Source organism: Bombyx mori, chromosome 25 (assembly GCF_030269925.1).
Source record: "Bombyx mori chromosome 25, ASM3026992v2".
Taxonomy (NCBI): domain Eukaryota; kingdom Metazoa; phylum Arthropoda; class Insecta; order Lepidoptera; family Bombycidae; genus Bombyx; species Bombyx mori.
In genome coordinates this window covers 12922289-12944708 of record NC_085131.1, presented here as the reverse complement: position 1 = coordinate 12944708, position 22420 = coordinate 12922289, and the positions used below count along the sequence as shown (strand labels likewise).

Sequence of the window (22420 nt, the reverse complement as noted above, 5' to 3'; positions counted from 1 at the left end):
AAGCCTCTACATAACGACCCTATTTTTTTTTCTGGGTCTCTTACCGCCCCCCTTTAGGCCTGCAGCGCCCACAAGGGGGCGTTATCGCCCACAAGGGGGCGTTATCGCCCACTTTGGGAAAGGCTGTTTTAGAACAAATTTGGTCAGCATAAACAACGATATAGTGAGCCAACCTTAACATATAGACATATGCTGTCGCGGACTTTTTTTCAGATCTTTTAAAGGGGAATAATTCTGTCATACATTATCTTAGCGAAACTTTAGCCGTTTCTGCAGCGCACGCAGCGAAAGCTCTCAAAAGGTAAAAAAGACCCGATCTTAAAACATTATTTTTTGGTGCTCCGCCTGCGTTGGTCTTAGCGTGATGTTATATAGCCTATAGCCTTCCTCGATAAATGAGCTATCTAACACTGAAAGAGTTTTTCAAATCGGACTAGTAGTTCCTGAGATTAGCGCGTTCAAACAAACAAACTCTTCAGCTTTATAATATTAGTATAGATTTACACAGGTTGTGAAAATTCCCTTTTGAAGTGTCACCTCATATATAACATAAAACATGCAACAGGAAAAGTGATTTCTTTTTTTTTAATTCTTTATTTACAGGAAGGAAACTACAGGTTTTGTTAATTTTTATTTGATACAATTCGATTTGGTAACAGAGTCCCTTTTTAAACGGTTCCAGCCATATTATACAATTTTTAAATAAAGAAAAATTTGAACTAACATTACATAATATATTTTTTTTTTGTACTGTATAATTAAAAATATTTATCTTATAATATCATGTTCATTATAAAATATAATAACAAGTAATGTTTATGTATGTATATTATATTATAGTCTCATAGTATTTTTATGTTTATCTTTATATGGCTGTACCTACATACACTGTAAGTCAGTTTTCTACGTGACAAAGAATATTAAATCTAATAGTATTTCTTCTAAGTACAAAAGCAAAACTTTTAAAAGCAAATTTAAAAAGAAATAAAACACGTAGTAACAATGTAAAGCAAAAAATTTATGGAAGCATTTTCGTCCAAAGAGGTGTATGCAGCTTTTTTTTTAATTCATTGATGTACAAATCGAAAAAAAAAACATTAATCTTAGATTGTCCAGTTCCCAAATATAATCTCTCAAAACAATTAGGGCCCACGAAACAGAAAAGATGGAATCGACATTTTTTTTACAGTGTTCAATATTCAGTTCATCCACACCAAATGTATATTTATGTATAAAAGCACTGATGGAAGAAATACTGTGTTGGAGAACAATGACTGAACCAATTTTCCACCTACAAGTCAAGTTTTGTGGAAAATCCTAGTCTTAAGGTGCTGGAAATATAATTTTACTCGTTTTATTCTAGAATATACTTTAAAACAAGTACGTATTCATTCCAAATTAGTTCATTTGATCAATTTTCAGAAATGTTACCCTCAAATGTGATGTTTGTTGTATTTATTATGAAGTAGTGGTCGAATTATTAAATTCGACAAATGAATTTGAAAGGCAATATTAGTGAACACAATATCAATATTTGGTGAAATATGTTCTGCATGCCAGGGCCCAATTATAAGTTCTGACATTTTGAATAGAGACTACTGTTGTTTAGAAAAATATGTACAAAAAACATAGTAGGGTACTGTTATAAACATTTTATATAAACCGACAAACATCCTAAGCCATTCTTTTAGGCTCCTTTGTAGATGAATAAACATTTATTTTAAACGCTACAAGGTGACTGGCCATTTTGAACCATAGACTATATAGAATTTTGACGTCACAAAAACAGAAAAATCGCTAAAAACTTTCTTAAAATTCACTCTATATTACACAATATAAAATTATGACATCAATTAAATGGCCAATGTTAAACACGAACAAAACTAGAACTACAAAATGTGTTTAAATAAAAAAATACAATGAAACGAGTCGTGAACTGAATAATTAAAATTTATCATTTACTTTCAATTTCAAACGTTATTTTTCGCCGACTACTGAACCCGCCACTTGCCAGGTTTAATTATTACTTGATAATAGATATTTTATTTAATATAGATTTTATTAACACTAAAAAAAATCATAGTTATTTGTGCCAAGTCTGTTTCGCAAGATACTTCTCAGAATCGTGTAAGGGATGCCAGATTGCCGTGGATGGCTAGGTAAAGTTTTAAAATAGACAAAAATATATATTATTATGTCGCCACACCACAGCATTATAAGAGTATTTAAGATTTACACACATTACATCGGTCGTACGGGAATATTTTGCGGCCACGTCGATATTGCCATTACGAAACAACATTCATAGACAACAATACAATATCTATGGTCAAAGTTTCTATGGTCGATTAGCTTATTTTACAAAGCTGGCAACATTGACGACAACCAACACGGACGAATTGCAACAGCGAATGATTTAATTAAAAGCCAAACGATATTGCACGTACATTAATTTTATCAATGTCATTATACTTTTTGGCAGTGTTGCCAACATTGCGAAAATTTACCCACATTACAATGTAACTGCAATTCCATTCGATTTGTACTAATCTTTCTTGTATTCAACTAACATTCTGCAGTGAATCATACACCACACATCTGTATGTTTCGAGAAAGAAAAAAAATAAGCATACACGTTTTGAGGCAATGTGTTTTATATCACAACAGTAGGTTCGAGACAGCTGACTATTCTTAACCGATCTTTTATTTCTCGAATGACTCGTCACTGCAATACAAAAACATCCGCCATTATCTAACGCTTTACATACATAAGTTGTCTTCATAAGATTGTTTCATTCATGATTAAGCGAAACAGTACTTTATGGTGACGTCCTTAAAGTCTACATACCAATGTGCGATGTACGGTTCAGTTTCGTGATACGCTTAATTAGAATCGGCTAGATCCTCACAGTTGAACCTCTCCGAACTGTCGACGTGGTCCGGATAGAACTCCCTGTATATCTGGTCCAGAAGGGCTTGTCTGGAAATAAACGAGTGATGTTAGAATACAATTTGACTGCTGGAGAAGCTAGTCGCGTCGCGACAGAGGTCAGACGAGTCGTCTAGAGTAAATCACTTATCAAATACAACAAATAGAAGCCATGACCTATCTTATCACATGAGGCTAATCTCAATTAACAACCTTTTTTTATATTTGAGAGATTACTGATGGCCCGGAGGCCTTTCCAGTTTTACCAGGGCAAGTGGGCGAGCAAAGAGCTCAGCCAGGAGGAGTTGCTGCGGTTTCTAGCTACATTCGGATCTGTTGCACTAACAAGTCGTTGTGGCCTAAAGGATAAGATGTCCGGTGCATTAATATCGAGCGATGCAGCGGTGTTCGAATCCCGCAGGCGGGTACCAATTTTTCTAATGAAATACATACTTAACAAATGTTCACGATTGACTTCCACGGTGAAGGAATAACATTGTGTAATATAAATCAAACTCGCAAAATTATAATTTGCGTAATAACTTTTGGTAGGACCTCTTGCAAATCCGCACGGGTAGGAACCACCGCCCTGCCTATTTCTGCCGTGAAACAGTAACGCGTTTCGGTTTGAAGGGTGGGGCAGCCGTTGTGACTATACTTGAGACCTTAGTACTTATATCTCAAGGTGGGTGGCGCATTTACGTTGTGGATGTCTATGGGCTCCAGTAACCGCTTAACACTAGGTGGGCTGTGAGCTCGTCCAACCACCTAAGCAATAAATTAAAATCTAAGTCAGTACTTACTTGGCGGCCAGACCTCCACCTGGCGGCAGACCAGGTATGTTCTCCTGCATCAGCTGTTTCAGGACCCACGAGAACTCCTCGCAGTCCTCCTCGCAGCCGCGACTCTCGATCAAAGCTGAAAATTAACGTTTATTTTTATTATACACTGCTGCCCCTGGCCAAACGCGATAACGGTATCCACTGTATTTTGTATGTAGTATATCTATATATAAATAAGTGGAGCAACAACCACCAGTAAAAAAAGAATAAGCTATTAATGATGATGTTGACCGATTGACTAAAAATATATTAATTGTCTGTAGTCTGTTTATTTGCAGGCTCAGACGGAACGTGACACTTTTTCCTGCGTGCAGCCGGTGTTCATCAATTTACAAGACGTTATTACGTCAAAAGACATAGTTCATAGTTCTAGAAGATTCCTTTATAGCAGGGGTGGCCAACCGGTAGATCGCGACCGACTGGTCGATCGTGGCAAGACAAAAAATATAAATACAGAACAGACTGCGCTACGTAATCACCAATTGCTGCACGCATCATCTTCATCTTTTATCTATCTATTTGTTAATGACCATTACGTCACATTATTCATCCTCAATTCCACACAATAGTTCTCTTTTTAAAAGTAGATAATACTACTTATTTGTATACTGAACTACATTGTTTCATTAAATTTCAAGAAAACTTAATTGGTATATCGCAGTGTTTCGTCAATAGACCGTAGGTCTTGGTACTAATCAAAATGGCCACTCCTGCTTTATATATAGCATTTATAAAAAAAATAACGTTGTTAACATTTCTAAGCCCCTGAATAATCTGTGACCACAGATATACATGACAAAAACGAACCTCATAACAATAAAAACAGACGATCATAGGTTTACGGTCGTGTCATCAAATTCCTAGCTTCGTTCCGATCGTCCTATACGAGTTCCACTCACGCTACGGTAAGCCCAAACGGCGAAAGGTTTACATAAATACCGACTTTTTTATTTTCTATTATCGTGAACAATAGTTCGTAATCACGCGATACTTTCTTACGTTCGTCAGAATGGACTTTTCTCTTTAACATTGAACTTGTGTTTTATTTTATTTTTACTGGTGGTAGGACCTCTTGTGAGTCCGCACAGGTAGGTACCACCACCCTGCTTATTTGTACCGTGAAGCAGTAATGCGCTTTGGTTTGATGGGTGGGGCAGCCGTTGTATCTATACTTGAGACCTTAGAACTTATATCTCAAAGTGGGTGGCGTATTTACGTTGTAGATGTCTATGGGCTCCAATAACCACTTAACACCAGATGGGCTGTGAGCTCGTCCACCTATCTAAGTAATAAATAAATAAAAAATGGTCCGGAGATATAACAACCCGAATGGGGCCACTCACTTTAAGACATAAGGTCGAAATTGGAAAGCATGTACGCTTTACAGCTGAAATAGGCACGATGGTGGTAGCTTATATATATTTATTTAAATATTATAAAACTTCTTGGAAGCCCTAGACGCCATAAGCCTTGCGTTAAGTTTAATTGAATTAAGGTTTCGACTGCCCTGTCCTTTACATTACAACTGATTTAAATAATAATATTAAATACTAATCCTATCCATCACCCGTTCATTATACTTATACAATGTAACTTCTAGCGTTGCTACTCTAGAATATTTTATTTCTTTAATTAAATTATCGTGTCATTGTAGACGGACACGCCTAACTAGATTTGAAATAATATTTTAAAGCGTACCTTAATGTATTTAAGAAGAATAATAATATTTATCGAAACTAAGCAACGAACTACCAACTGTTATTAAATAAAATTCGTTGCTAACCATCAGAAAAAAACATTATTAATACTACATTTCTTAGGTTCACACGATGTTCTTGAATTAACCTAGTCCAGAACACAACAATTTCACCCGTATACCGGATGAGTCATCCTAAAAGTAAACTATGAACTCATATGATGTTGCAAATAAAATCAATAGTGGCCGACTGCACCCCGGCGCGGGACAACTCATCACTACAATACATTGGATATTCTTTCACGACTCGAGGTAGCGCTTGACCGGATTAAGTACAGGCTTGGTTTCATTTTCAAGACTTATGGTGTTAACTCGCTTTTTAAATAGCTAAATGGGCCCTATGGATATTGCCGAGCGAAATCTCCGCTTTGACGGAGGTCGGCATTTCAATCAGGTACTTTCACAAGCTTATATTCCTACTTTTTTAAGATTGAAGGATAGCTGGTGGCCCGGAGGCCTTTCCAATTTCACCGGGACAAAGTGAGCGAGCAAAAGCTCAGCCAGGAGGGGTGGAATTTGCTAACAGCTCCCCGAGCGCCTCTGAAGGAGACCTAACTCGAGAGCAGCTGCTTCGCGAATGAATCTGCTACCGGATCGGAATCGCGACTCGCTGAGAAGATCCGGCGAGAAACTCAACGGGCTAATGCATGGGTGCCTTTACATCCCTAGTAGAAATATAATATTTCGGTCCAAATCTCCACCTATCTCTAGTGCGGTGGTTGGACCTTTATGTCAATGACAATGCAAATAAACAAATATGTTCATTAAGCCTTTTTTGGATCGGACTTTTATCTCCTTCGAGATGACAGCGTCGTGGGAGCGCGTGGGATATGCGGGATTACCGAAGCGATTAACTACATGAATCGTCAACATTCTCACCCGAATCTTGAACTCAGATCGGGAAAGATAAGCTAGCAATAGAAGTCTGTCTGCAAGTCCAAGTCAAAGGACATATGATTATAATTATCTATTGTCACAACTACTTCGCTGTTAATTAATTATCCCTAAATCTAAATTTCTAGATCTCTCATGCGGGTGTATTTGCTCGGTAGACCGACATGTTGTTGTTCAGAGCTAGTATAAATGCAAGCTTATCTTGAAAACGTGGTAAGCAAGATTCAGGCGTCTGTCAAATATCATGTATTGTATGATGCCTACCCGCAAAAAAACTGCCAAATATAACCGAAGAACTGATCGATCTAAAACATATCGATACTTTTCAATCAAAAGCAGGTGATGTAGGTAGGTATAAGCTGCGCCAATAAAGAAACGAATCTAAAATGGCGGCGCTCTCACTCTAAACTATTGCTGTCTTTAGTCGCACACGGCGCGTACCGTATGCAAAAAAATAACAGGCATAAAAAAAAAATCAACATCTAGGCATGGTCGTTGCGCAACGTAAATGGTTATTGAAACTATCTATAGACAAAATAGCGGTTAGCTAGTTTCGCCGTACTGCAATAACCTGCTAACATCTACTACTCAATCACGTCACCGATCACGAACACAAATCACACAACGTTCGGCAATATTCGTTTTACTTCGTACCGCTCGGTCGGCAGCTATCGCGACACGCAGCGCAAACATCGCTTCGATCGAAATAGACAATCATCATTTTGTCTCTTTCACGCACACGACTGAGATGCATTTGACCTTTGACTTTAGCTCTTAAAGCCCTTAAAATAAGATTTATAAAATTAAATTATGAGTGCAAGTTGAAGTCGAATTTTGTGGCCTTGAAACAGTTATTCACGAATCGCGTGTTTAGCGACAAAATGTATTAAAGACTCGGCGCTTAGTTTTAAGTTTAATTGCCAAATTGAATTGATAGTTAAAAATATAAAGTGTATAGTTGTTTAATATAGATTATCCTTAAAGATAAATTACAAATAAAGTCGTAATTACTGAAATATTAATCGCGACGCTAGCTCATTCGTGTGCACATTAGTTTACTGCTAAACAAAACCCGCTATTGCTCGCTACTGAAATAGCGCGTTTCAAAAGCCGCTATTGACATTCGATAGCTAGTTTCGTTTCGCTAACCGAAAATGCCGCTACAACCCACCGCTATCAACATCTACATCTAAGTAGTTGTCACAGAACCACATTAAAAAGAAAACCAAGACTAATCTAATTTTCTATTTCATTCTTAACGTCTTCATAAAATCGATAAGACTTAAACGAGATTAAAAATCGTTAGGCTTCTCCCTGATGCGATTATATTGCACACTGCTTCAGAAACGCTTTGGACCCCGTAACCTTTACACGTTTCATTGCTTTAACCCTTTACTAGTGTTTTTTTTTTATTTAATTATTCCATAAAAGCAACGCTTCAGGGTCGGAATTAAAGCAATGAAACTACGTATATGATAACGAAAACAACTTTAATAAGATCATACGACAACAATGAGTTTCGAAAAATAGAAAAGTCAGTCACATCAAAAAACATCTTTGAAGACTTTCGTTTGCTACCTGCACAAGTTAAACATTCGTCTATAACAATAATTTTACAAACTCATATATTGTATGTACAGATTGCTTTTTTTCTTTGTATTAGCAAAGAAAACGGTTTAAAACTAAATAACAAATATTATATAATATTGAAAACAATAAAAATCCGAAGGAATCTAGTTAAATGAAATAAACAAAGCTCAGAAGAATATGCTAAAAAGACATAAAGCTTCTCATGGTAAATACATTTTTCTTTTGTACCATATTAAAAAAAGAATCCACTAAAAATACAAAAATAATAATTAAGAACATTTTTTTTTCTTATTAATAATATAATAACATTCCGATATAATCAACAAAACATAACAAATCTTAGCATCAAGCTGGAGGGATGTTTTATCCAATTATTCATTAAATGAGATAAATAAATAATAAACCTAATGAAATAATTATAATATTTTTTGGGATTAACGCAGAACGCGATAGTTATAACTAAGATGACTCTCAAATATCACTATGTGATGTCAGGGTTGACAGCACCTGGAGACTTAGGTAGGTATAGACGCAGATACTATCTCCTGATATTTGTGGCCCATAGTGGGTACGATATATCCCACCGTTCACAAAACATATACAAGATGGCTGGCTACATAGGAATTAAAAGTAATAATCGTAATGTTACGATAGCAATATCAGAATATGTAATATTCATATCACCTTACGCATATTATAAATTTTTGACAGTCATCAAATTAATTTATGGGATTTATAAAGCTCCCAATAACTCATTATGAAAAAGAACGGAACAGTAATATTATTTCCTAGTTCTACCATAGATGATGACGTATCAAACTTCACTATATACCAGTAAAACTTTCATGGTTCTGTAATAAAAATGTTTCAACTTTGAACTTTGATACCGAGCACGATACAGTTACGATATATTAAGCACTTTTATGACCCGTAAAATATAAGTTTTTCTATTCTCCTTTCAGTATTTAAAAAGCCATAATCTATTTGAGTTGTACTATATTCAGTGCCAACACTCATGTGCAAAGACCGAGGGGCACCTTCTGCAGTTTTTTTATTGCCCCTGTAGGCAGACGTGCATACGGCCCACCTGATGGTGAGTGATTACCGTCGCCCATGGACTTCAGCAATGCCAGTAGCAAAGCAAAGCCGCTGCCTACCCAGTAGATGAACCAGATTGGCCAGGTGAAACAGAGGATCTATGAACTGTCCTGTGTGCTCAGTGCTTAGTTAGAGAGTTGGAACGTTTGTCGCTAGGGGCGTTGTTTCAACTGAATACAAGTGAGGCCGTCAGCGCAAAAGTGGCCTGAGCCTTACTACTTACCATAGTTAGTATGGAGGCAATTAGGTTTGAATTTTCATGAATTTGAATAGGCAAAAAAACAATACACGCAAAAATAATATTTACAAAGCTATCTTGTTATCTATGGGTGAAACTATGGATAGGACGGTTTGGCAACAAATTTTTTTTTTTGGTTAGGCCATTTTTGCGCTAATGGCCTCAAATTTGAGTTGACTTTTACGCGATCGAGAACGTTAAAAAACTCGCACTGAGCACACTATAGCCGGATACACGGTGCAGATATTCATAGCGAAGATTTGAAATACGCCTCTATTCAGTAACCCGTAAATTTTAATGAATCCCTTTGCCGCCTTTTCTGGCCAAAACATTACGTTGCAGACAGAACCTATTTACATTTTCATCATTTTGCATCGATTGTTAAAAAAACATTACCAAACAAATTACTTTCGAAAAAAAAAAAGAAAAACAACATAAATCTAGCTAATGAACTAACTAGTGAAGACCTAAAACATTATTATTAGGAACACATTTTATCGAACAATAATTATCAATATTTATCTTTAAAATAAATAAAAACACATTTCGTAATAATATTACGTTAGGTGTGGTGTTAAGGCGAACTAGTTTAATATTTTTTTTATCTTATATTTAATTACTGTATAAAGAGGAGTTCTAATCTAAAATAGTTTTTATGATATGTTTTAATGCTAATCGAATTTTAATTTGATTCTCATTTAAAACTAATATTGAGGTAAGTGGTTGGCGGCATATCAGTGTTGACAATATTTTGTATGCGGACGAGCATACGGTCTACCCGATGATAGGTACTCACTGTCGCTGATGGATATTAGTCAGGATATTGCCAGAAACACAGCCAAGCCGCTGTTTATCACTGACAATCGCGTGAAACCAAGAAAATTTAAAATATATCTACGGAAAAATGATTTTTTTTTTAGATACTTTACTAACCAACACCGCTAGTCCTAAAAATATGCGACAGCAATTACTATTCCGGCAGGAAGTAGCGTTAGCAAACTCAAATTTGAAATACAAAACAGAGGTTGTTGACCTCAAAAAAATTGATTAACAATTATTATGAAAACGGTACATTTGTATTCTTAACGCATTCAAAATCGCGCTATACCGAATGTTTCGGATTATTTATTAAGCGTGCATTTAATTGTCAATTGTTTGACATGCGCATGAACAAGTCAACAGTATAAACACCTGACGCATTAATTAAATTTAATTAATAAAATATGGCAATGTCGATAATGATTTATAATCATTGGTGGTTACTTTAAATATTATTAGTACATAAAGGTATGATATTAAGGCATAGCTATTCGAATGATATGTAGTAGTCATAGTGTCTATAAAGCTCATGCGCCTATCATTGTCGTTACAATGCTAGACTTTTGTAGGTCCACATATCGTAGGGGGGAAGGGGTTCCTACCTATCTCCTGGTAGCCTAAGTGGCCAGTAAAGGGGGGTAGTAAAGCATGAATGGTGACCTGGTCTTACCGACTACGAGGGTCATCGCCAGGCTCTTTTCTCGTAAGGGTTTTGGAACTCTCAATGATAATTCGGGGTCTGGTGAAGGGGAAAAATAACGCGTTCCCGCTCTGCACGTTATTGTCATTAATAAGAGCATAATAGTGAGGCAAGGCAGCGGTCTGCGAACTACGCTAGTTATGATCCAGTGGGAAAGCTTAGCAATTGAGAGGGATGGCTTACAATGAGCCGTGAGGTTCAGCATTTGGCGAAACGTTGGCATTAATTTGCTAACGCTTTCAGGGTTGTTCGTACAATGAGTTTAAGTATTTAGGGTCTGCGTGTTCCTGTTACTTAATTTTTTTTTATTGCTTAGATGGGTGGACGAGCTCACAGCTCACCTGGTGTTAAGAGATTACTGGAGCCCATAGACATGTACAACGTAAATGCGCCACCCACCTTGAGATATAAATTCTAAGATCTCAGTATAGTTACGACGACTTTCAGACTGAAACGCATTACTGCTTCACGGCAGGAATAGACAGGGCGGTGGTACCTACCCGCGCGGACGCACAAGAGGTCCTACCACCAGTTTCATACGTGCGTATTCGAAGTAGGACAAGCTAGCTAGAGGCTATTTAGTGCGAAACGCGTGTTTGTTTAATGTGGCTAGTGGCTCATGTTTCCGGGACCCACAGAAGACACCAAAACGCAGCAACAAAAAAAACGTCCATGTCTCAATTATATTTACTTATTCGATCGAGGTCGTCTAACATGAAAGGTTTATCTATACTAATATATAAATCTACAGCGGTTTTTACGATGTTCCGTTATAACTACTGAACCATGCATACAATTGACTTGAAACTTGGTATCCATGTAGAAATACATGTACTTAATGGATAGGCTAATATTTATATGAGTTTTGGACTCCCTACACCAGTTGCGGGGGCATTAATGATGAGAATCTTTGTGGGGATGAGAAATAATAATGTTAATTTTAAATGCCCAGCAAAGCGGACGGGTACAGCTATACAGTATTATTATAAAATTATCATTTATGTAATTTAAGAAAACGTGGTCGTTTATACTATTTAGTTAACCACGTGATGATAAACATATTCAATATTGCGCTAAATGATTTTCCTGGTAAATTGTTGGATATTTCGAAATGCCAAAGTCAACTACACAGTTATTTTAATTTAATTAAAATAGTTTAAATTAATCTCAATACGTATATAATACGTTCGTATTTTGTGTTAGCATTCGCAACGTGGCGCCTATGGGCTCCGGACCGTGAACACGTTTACGTGGCTAATTAAAAAATGTTTTTTTTTTTTTTTTTTAGTCACGTAACAATAAATGTTCAGCCTTGCTCAATGAGTTTTTTCAGTTAATAGCGTATTTGGTAGTAAATGTGTAATAATGTAAGGTCTTCATGTAATGTTATATATAGTTTTTCTTTGTTTGTTATATAATGAACCGCTTTTTGTTTATGCATGCAGTCAGTACCTGTAATTGTGTTAGCATTTAGTGTGAAATCAATGTATATGATACCTGTAATGTTCTGTGCTGATGTATAACATGTTGGTACCCAATAAATAAAATAAAATAAATTAAAATTAAGTAATTTAAAACTACAACATCTCACGCCAAGTCCAGATAAGACAGTTCAAACTGAAAGATAGGACCACCGTGTAATAAGATGGGGTGATCAGAGACGAGGACGTGCTTAAAAAGCGGGGTCGTCCTAAAATCGCAACTAGCAGGAATTAATGATAAACTATTTAATTTAGGCGAAAAAGCCCATGTGGGCAGTCAGCGGTATTTTCTTTTCTTTTTCCTACCTATGCTGATAGCCTTGAGAGGCTATTTCAGCTTCGCCCTAACATGTACGTGAGCTCACGGGGCTCTACCCGAATGGTGCTAACACTGGCCCTAGCAAGAGCAGTGCTTCGCAGAATCTACCACCGGGACAGAAACGCGACCCACTAAGATCCGGCGAGAAACTCAGTGAGCTGTGTCTTTGGGAAGCGGTATCGAAAAACGGTCCGGGATTCAAATTGTGGTGTCGACAGCCACCGACAACCGAACACCAGTTAGAATGTCAATTTGACCATCCAACTGCGCTAATACATACATATCTATGTTACGTCTATGCAATCCTCAGACACAGCGCGCTGAGTTTCTCGCCGGATCTTCTCAGCGGGTCGCGCTTCCGATCCGGTGGTAGAAGTTCGTCAAGTTATAACGCCGTGAGCTCACCTAATCGCTCGGTTATGCGGGCATACCGAGTTAGTTGTTAACCCCTCGAGGTTAAAAGCATAGGTAGAAAAAAAACGTCTATAAATACAGTTGTGTACCGATTTAACAAAAAAAAATAGTGATCATTTAGTACATAATTACTCTGAACAGAATTGCGCACGTTTTAAACAGAAAGCCGGATATATTTGTTGTGTCCAAGTCGCGACACGTGACGACGATTAGTACACAATATAATGATGCAGTGTTTATTTATAATGCAAGTTGCCTCATTGTTCTTGTCGTCACGCTGTATCAACGAATCATCGAGTAATCTCGTTGGGTAATAATACGTTTTGATGTAACTATCCTGGTATCGATAGGAAACGAAATGATTTAGTTTATTGATTTATTTTGGTTTTTGTGATCCGTTAACATTATCGTCAATTGCATCACGCGGTTACCGTCGTAAATAGGAATGCCGCTCCTGATCTTCATACTTAAAGTCTAAATCTCAATGGTATATTTTTTAAACATGAAGCAAATTAGCTTTGTGCAAAAAAGTTCTAATGAAATACGCACTTAACAAATGTTCAGGATTTACTTCCACAGCGAAGCGAATAAGATCGTGTAATAAAAATCATACCCAGAAAAAAAGTGTAAGTCTGCGGGTAGGTATCACCGCCCTGCCTATTTCGGCCGTGAAACAGTAATGCGTTTCGGATTGAAGAGTGGGGCAGCCGTTGTGCTGTAGAAAACTGAGACCTTAAAAGTCATGTCTCAAGGTGGGTAGCGGTATTTACGTTGTTGATGTCTATGGGCTCCGGTAACCACTCAACACCAGGTGGACCGTGAGACAGTCGTCATAAAAGTACTGGGTCAAATGTTCTTTATTTTTTTAATTTGAGGATTATCCTCGGATAACCTTTGACGAATACGTCAATGAGGAGACATCACTAGTTACGAGTGATATGTTGGCTGTTCTCCAGAGCGTTCATCTAAGTTGCAATGCTCACGATCAGAATTCTTATTGGTTCGATCGTTTTCCTTACAACGAATGTGATTAATTAAATCAAAATTATAATTAATTATCTATAATTATGAAACTAAGTTTTTTTTTATTACTTAGATGTGTGGATTATTTAGTTAAAAATTGCATTACTCGATATTTGGTGGTATTGCACGATTTCATTCTTAAGATCTTTAAGGACAAGGCACCGATGTATTGTAGTTTATACATTTGTTAGTAGCGTCACGGGTTCGGCGCATTTTTGAAGTGAAACTTCTTTAGGTGCGTTGACAGTAAAATTTAACTAGCGACAGATTCGTTACGGCTAGAGAGAAGAGATACAATTTAGGAAGAGCGAGAGTGAGAAAATAGACACGAGCATCTCGCGAACCACTCAACCGTGGAAAGAAAGGATAAAGCGAGATAGGTCATTTCTCTTATACACAGAATACCATATTACAAGAGAAATTTGATTTAAGGACGAAAAACGAAGAACACCACAATACTAAACACCGCAAAAGAAGGCTCACTTCTTTCACGTACACCAAGTTACACGCACACCATTTCGGGGAGGCTTAAACGACAAAGGGAAGATCTCCACCGAGCGGGTGATATTGCTCGGTGGACCGACGGTCCGAATGTTGTTGTTCGGAACTTGTATATATGCAAGCTTATCTTGAAAATGTCGTAAGCGAGATTCAGGCATCTGTCAAATATCTTGCGTTGTATGATGGCTACCGCCACGACCATCCTTTTTTTTTAACATTGACTGTGTGAAAGCTACATTCACAAATCTCCGTCTTCAATTAGATAAGTATTAGGTAATGCTTACCTAATTCGAACAGCAATCGAACAGAACGAAAATGCATCGAATTATATTTAGTATTATAAATGATATAACACCTCTGACGGTTTGCAATTTTATTTTCTACTACATAGAGACGTTGTTTCTTTATCTCGAGTATTTGGCGTTGAGACAATATTATGTCTTCGCTTCTTCACGCCATTTTTTCTCTCTGTGAAATTAATCATCTGCGTCTCCACGGATTTCCGTACCATCCTTCAAACAATCAATCAATCTAATTTTCTTCTTGTACAATATATTCAAACTTCAATTCGACCAATTCGAAATGGCATCTTCTAATTTACATTCTACTTATATCTTTAGTTAATATACTAACACCAATGTTATATTCTGACGATAAGCATTGCTCATACTGATGCATACATATGTAAATTCTATAAAAAAAATTAATATTAGATGCAAACACTTAAGGTATGACAGCAATACGCTACGGCAAGCAAATATTACTAGTTCATATAAATAGCTACTGAATCAATTCCAAGCTTAGCGACACTGTCGTTTAGCTAATTGAAGACACGAGTGGATGAAAAGGGGTTAAGAATTTTTTTTAAGATTTTTCGAGTTTCCACATTGAATAATAATAATAAATAATAATAAATGTAAATATAAATAAATATTTACTAACAGTCACGCCACGTTAACTGGTCCCGTGATAAGTTCGTAAAGAACTTGTGTTACAGGTACCAGATAATGGAAATAAATGTAAGATTTTTATTATACACATACACATATTTAATATACATCCATAACCCTGGAAAAGACATTTATATTTATCATAGAAATATCTTCCCTTGGCGGGATTCCCCTTGTGTAGTGACTATGTCACTTACCACTACACCAGACGGCCGTGAATGAAGGTGTTATGTGCCTATAAACCATATTAAACCTTAAAACTCCGGGTTTAAAGGCTACTTTTAAAAATTGCATGTGATGAAAGAGTTATGTACGAAGAAAAAGTACAAGTAACAAAAGTTTATTGTCCGTTTTCTGAAAATTAACAAATTGTATCATACCCCCTTCATCCACTCATGTCTTCAATTGCATCCAGATTGTATGCTTGACAAGCAAAAACGCCGCTTGATGATCCTATTGCTGACCGTTTATGTAAATAGATAACTTAAATCGGTAAATATAAAACCGTAATTAACGCGAATAATTTTGTTCGTAATCTAACGGTTTTTTTTTCTTTCTCTTGTAGCTTACATGGATAAACACACTCACGTGTTGTGAAGTGTTTACCAACATGGTCCATGTATGTAGCCCAACCCAACGTGAACACCGTCACCTTGAGTAAGTACTACTCTAGACCGACACCACACAACAGCTACTACGACTGGTAATGAGTTCGTGACCTCGTAATATATTTTCAGTTTTCCTGCATTTTTTATTGCTTATATGGGTGACGAGCGCACGGCCCTGGCAACTGGTTACCGGAGCGCATAAACATCTACAATATAAATGCCGCCACCCATCTTGAGATACAACGGCTGCCTCACACTTCGAAGCGAAACGTATTACTGCTTCACGGCAAAAATAGGCAGGGTGGTGGTACCTACCCGTGCGCGCTCACTAAACGTCCTACCACCAGTCAGTTAAACCCGCTTCATTGTGCCGTGAATAAAGTTCTTTTTTCTGAGTAGGTGAGCAAACTTGCGACCAGCTTGGCGTCTCGAGCGCTCGTCGCTCAAGCCCATAAAAGCTACGATGTACCAATAGAAGTCCCACTTAATAGCACAACCTTTTCCAACCGACATTTTCCGACCGGCAGTTAAAAGCAAATGCTAGTGCCTGCCTCTTCCTCCTTGAGTCGCATTCTTTGGATGGATATCTTTATGATCATGATGTTTCGCCACCCAAACGCCCTGTTACCATCTGTCAGATTGGTTAGCGTTCTTAATAGGGGGAGAAACCGGAGAGTTTAATAAACATTTTTATCAACATCAACCATTCATCTCTCAGTCTGACTCACTAAAAAAGCGAAGATAGTTGACGAAAACATCAAAATTCACTGGAAGCACTAAACTTAAAAAAAACGATGAGATTGCGTCCACAAGACACAACGAAACCTTGAAGCTGTTTACCCAAGTGATTAAATTTAAATAATATTTGTTTTGGAGGAAAAAAAAACCTTCAAAACATATAACTAATATTGTTTTTACGTATGTTTGTACCGCGACTTGAATGCCGAAGCATATGTTGAATCATGATATCTCACTGGGATGTCGGCTTCGTACTCTTTCCCAATTATATAAAGTATTAGCGACCCGACCTCGCTTCCCTTTGGAAACATTAAATTTTTTATTGATAGCCGACTCCAGCGATCTTACCCGCAGTTTTTTTCGTACCGCAGGTGACGCCGCGGGGCGAAGCTAGTCTAAAAGAAGTAACCTAAGTTACTTTTTATATCATCAGCTACCTATCAGTGAAAGTCTCGTCAAAATCAGACAGACAGACAAAAATTGTAAAAAATGTTATTTTGGTGTATGTACCTTATGCATGTAGTAAAAAGCTGTTATTTCAATGTTACGAACAGACACCCCAATTTTATTTATATGTATAGATAGATTTGGGGCAAGTCACGACATATCGATAATTACTCAACGGCCGACTTGTTGAGTTGTTACCCCGAGCCCATAGGCATCACAACGCGATAGACACCTCCTACCTTGAGATATTATTATCTAAAATACAGAATGTAACCTTTGCCGACACCGAAGATAGAGCGAACTATTGCTAATACGATACTAATAAAGTTCACATTGGAAAATATATCTTAATTTTTTTTTTCTTACAATGTACCGTAATCAAAAATTTACTGTTGAAATTGTATGGCTATTGGCATTCAAGAAAGTTTTCTGTAATAGTATTATCAACATACAACTATATATAAGTGTTTTATTCATTTAATTATATTTCACGGTAGTCAGATAAATCAGGCAAGAGTTAATTTGTAATTTAAATGTTTTTATTTAATTTTACTTTATGTATTTTTATTAAAACCTTATTCACTGTTGATGAGCTTTCCATCATCAGTTTATTGTAAATTTTTTTATTTCCAAATGGTCTTCAATGAAAGGTTATGAAATAAGATAATATTATATGTATATATATAACAACATCGTGAAGCATGCATTGAGTATTTTTAAGCACTTTTAATTCATAAATTATTAACAACCATCATCTTTAATTCTGCAAATCTTCACTTCCATTAGGTCATGAGACCTGAACAAAGTAGCCAAATACTCATTTTCATTGAATTTCAATACTATGTTTCATGACAAAACGCATACAATCTAAATTGAAAACTTGTCTTTTGAAACTGATTACAAAATGACGTTCCATGTACATGGTGATGCAAGTTTAAGACCGTACATAACAATATCTTAGCAAAACCTCAACCTCTAGCGTCATTTGAGTCATTCCTAGAACATCCTACATCCCCAGCCTCATATTCGTCTGTGCGCCCCCGTCTATGCTTATACGAACAGGCATGCAGTAGAGAAGTATAGCAACCTGTGACTCTTTGTCGTAGCGTTTCATCCAGCTCCTTGTCAGCCTTCTGCGCCTCGGGGTTCGGTTTGGGTGCCGCCGGGAACACCACCAGTACGATACTCATGTTGTCTTTGCTTCCCTGTAACCAAGTTTGAGATTCAATTTTTTTTTTTCATTTGAACTTATGTCTAATGCATTTTACATGCTTTTTATGCATCAGTTTTGAGGCAACTAACATTTTTATAATTATTTTATTTATGATGCTTATGGTCTATCAACAGTAAGCATTTATGAATGCATCACAAAATACATATATTTTATGCACATAAGTATATAACTATGTCTTGATCATTAAATACTAAAAATTGAAAAGCTTTCCTTAGTATTTTAGTTTGAAAAGTGTATTATGCTGTAGGCAATAATTATTCAGTGCCCCTAACAAAACTGATAAATAGCAAGAGGATTTAGTCAATTCCTTGACTTTTTTTAAATTTCGTATATGGGTGTAAAATTCCTTCTTAGTACTTGTTCAGGCCTTAATATTGATTGCATTTGTGATCAACTGTGATCATTTCATCATAACTTACAAAACTAGAGTTTGTTTATTTGTTCTTCATTCTACTATTTCAAATGAATCCCTACTTTTTCATTATTAATCTGGATGGATAATGGAATCTATAATACCATTCTGTTTGTAATCTAGAAATTTAACATCCGTTATATTTACCTAAAATTTTCAGCTAAGGCAACAGATGTGACACTGTTTTTGCCAACCAAATATTCAAACATGCAGTTTTTGTTCTTTTTTTTCTATCCATGGCCACTGGATAAACTGGCTTAAATATGATCTAAGGATTTTTTTTATTTTTATATACTTAACATTTTTATGTCACTTAATTTGAAAGGATTGAACATTCGTGCAAATGATATTTTAGCACCAATTACAAATCCTCTGAATTCCAGTTACCAAGAAAAGTTAGTTAATAAGTGTTCTCTTTTTGTTTCTGAATGATAGTCTTCTTATTACACACCAAACAAGTATTTCTGATCACTAACATTTGTTATAAGAATTTAGTTAACTTTAGTCCACATTTGGCTCAATAAATTCCATTAATATTATATTAATATTTAATAATTTTAATAGTATCATTTTTAATGGTATCATCAAAATCAAACATTTCTCTGACAATGAATATCTTGAAACTAAAAGACTGTTTTGCATTGTTATGTAAGTTAAATTTTAATTCTGTTTTTTTTTCAGGAAAGTAAATTGATTTTTGTATTAAATAATAACAACAAATATCTGAAAAATATAACAAATGTGGCCACTCATCCTTTTCTGCTAAATACTGAGAGCTTGCCTATTGAAATTCTAAGGTATGTGAGTATATTTATTCTTATACTAAATAAATGTTGATATACATGGATGATCTATAATGTTGTATTAGTATCTATGTATTAATATATTTGATTATTCTAATCAACACATTAAAACTTTATTTGTAATAATGACTCATGTTTATCACAGCAGAATCAACCTTGCAATTCACTATCTATATTATTATATTAAATTTCATTGATGAAGGTAAAGCAACTTCCTTTGCACACTTGTTGTTGGCACTCAAATTGGAATGAATCAACTACTTTTGTGTACTAATTATCAATGTTATTTTTATATAAATGAAATATTTGGCATGAATAAAGTAGAGGAGTTATAAATAAATAATAAGGGTAGGAAATTTAAATGTTTTACTTATTTCAGAAGTATGTGCATTATCTGTTCCATAATTTGCATCAACTCCTTACTGTACAGACTATTAAATATTGAGGTATCAGATGCATTACCTTATAAAGGCAGGTATCAATGACTTGATTGGTGATAGCCACAAGGTCATCAGTGAGCTGCAGTAAAGAATGCACATATGCACACAGTGCATCATTACTCATGACATCCCAAACTCCATCACACGCCAATACCATGAATTCATCTTCTGCTTCTGATCTCTCATGCAGAAACACCTCCGGCTCTGGAGAAACTAGTTGTTCGCACGGACCACGGTTCGACAGCCTCTTGTACTGATAATCACCAAGCGCTCGAGAAACAGCTAAGCTACCATTGACGCGTTGAATCATGACTGAACCGCCAGCTTTGACAATACGAGACTTCTCAGATGGTAACTCAGGTTTATGGTCTCGTGTGGCAAAAATCGGAATACCGCCGCGGGCCAGTACAGCGCGAGAATCGCCGCAGTTCGCGATGTATATCTGTTCGGGAGAAACGAAAGCACACACGGCCGTCGAACCAGACTTCTCTTTACCGTTGGACAGCTCGGGAAGCTCGCTCATTTTTTTATCTAAATCCAGGAAACCAGTACGGATTGCTTCAGCTATGTCTTCACGCCGAAACTCCTCCGTCTGCAGAATACATTCAAGAAGATTTTCTGCACAGTGTGCGGAGACCCGAGCTCCCGCATGTCCATCAAACACGGCGAAGTACGACCAGTCCGAGAGTGTACCGTTCAGAGTGAGCTGCGCGTGATGCGCGTCCTCCATCTCCACACGCCACCCCTGCATCGACGCCACGCCATAGCGAAGACCGTTTCCTTCCCCGCTCTCGTTATATTTTTTGGTCTCGGGCTTATTTAAAAACGCCCCCATACTTAGTCCTAGTTCACCGTAACGTTAATCGCACATAATTTCCACACCATCAGGCACTTAGATTCACGTCGCGTACGATAACGTAAAAGACGAGTTGAAGCATCACTGTGATACGATCTCACGCAATCACGTCAAACTATTTTTACGTTACACTTATAGGCAAGCAAGGGTTCTTCCAAACCCAAACACTTTAATGCAGCTTGTCTGTTTCTTTTATAATGAAGGTTAATTATTACGCGATGCTATTGCGTAGATCTCGATGACAAATCGAGCTCATAGGAATCGTAAAACGAAAAAGTAAATGAAAAGGATGAATGGCGGACATAAATAGTAATTGTCTATGATTTGACTTTTTAAAATTTTCAGATGTAGCTATAGATTTGAACCAGAACCACAAAATTAGTTATGGATTTTTTGCATTAAGCAGTGGATTTGGAAAATATTTTCAAACTATAAATTAAATTAAACCCCTGGGGGGTAATACCTATGATGTTAAATTCATCCACTAATATTTGTGTATTTATTTACCGTAACCGAAATTATATTTTTTTTTTGTTTTGTTTTGACCTATGCAGGACATCCAATCCTATTTCCGCAGGATAGCTGTCGAAGCACTGAGATATGTGACGAATATTGATCTTCTCCACAACTTCTAGACGTCTAGAATTGAACGCTACTTTCATAAAGCAGTGCGACACGATCATTCTTTTATCGTGGCCAACGCTTTATTATAACCGGGCCAGGCGACTCCGCGACGGGGCAAATCCGAACTGTCGTCGTCCAAAACATGTCTTGTCGGATCCTCTAAATGCACTTACGGTACGTTTAGGCTATTCAAGTACCAGTCACTGTCCTTGTCGTACCTACTTGTCAATGACGAAGAGCTCGATGAGCGAACTAGCCCATAGACACTAAGTTTCTCCCAGATCTTGACAGTGGATCACGATTCCGATTCGGTAGTAAATTCAGCGAACTGCTCTTGCTGCGGCCAGCGTTAGCATTTCTCTCAGGTTGAGTCCTTGAGCTCACCTGTCTATCTGTGCACAGTTGGAATAACCCCTTAAGCTATCAACGATTAAGCGAGGAAAAAAAAAGATATAAAGAATATGGTAAAGTTATTTCTCCTTGAAGTAGGTATTTATAATAAACAAATAGTTTAGATAATTTTCTTTATCTATGAATGAAAGGAAATGGACAGAATGACAAAATTAAATGTTACGTTTCAGTATGCGATATCACGTGGATATCACTAACTAACTTATGTGTATTATTTATAATATCACTACTCATACAGTTTGATTTCGTATTTTATTGCCAACTTGTAAAATACGAATAGTTTGCGTGGTCAC

At 36.6% G+C, this 22420-nt stretch overlaps 1 protein-coding gene across 2 annotated transcripts; it reads right to left on the bottom strand.

Moving 5' to 3' along the window:
- Positions 1 to 574: 574 nt before the first annotated feature.
- On the bottom strand, positions 575 to 21925 carry LOC101740492 (protein phosphatase 1B). 2 transcript variants are annotated; one of them, XM_004924031.5, is made up of 5 exons: positions 20259 to 21413; positions 18435 to 18552; positions 3733 to 3847; positions 2849 to 2980; positions 575 to 2725 (listed from the first exon to the last, which is right to left on the bottom strand). In XM_004924031.5, exons 1-4 carry the CDS (start codon positions 21069 to 21071, stop codon positions 2884 to 2886), a joined length of 1143 nt encoding a protein of 380 aa, XP_004924088.1. In that variant the 5' UTR covers positions 21072 to 21413; the 3' UTR covers positions 575 to 2725; positions 2849 to 2883. The 2 variants fall into 2 exon arrangements, with proteins under 2 accessions (XP_004924088.1, XP_004924087.1); XM_004924030.5 differs by having other exon boundaries at positions 575 to 2980; positions 20259 to 21925.
- Between the last annotated feature and the right edge of the window lie 495 nt (positions 21926 to 22420).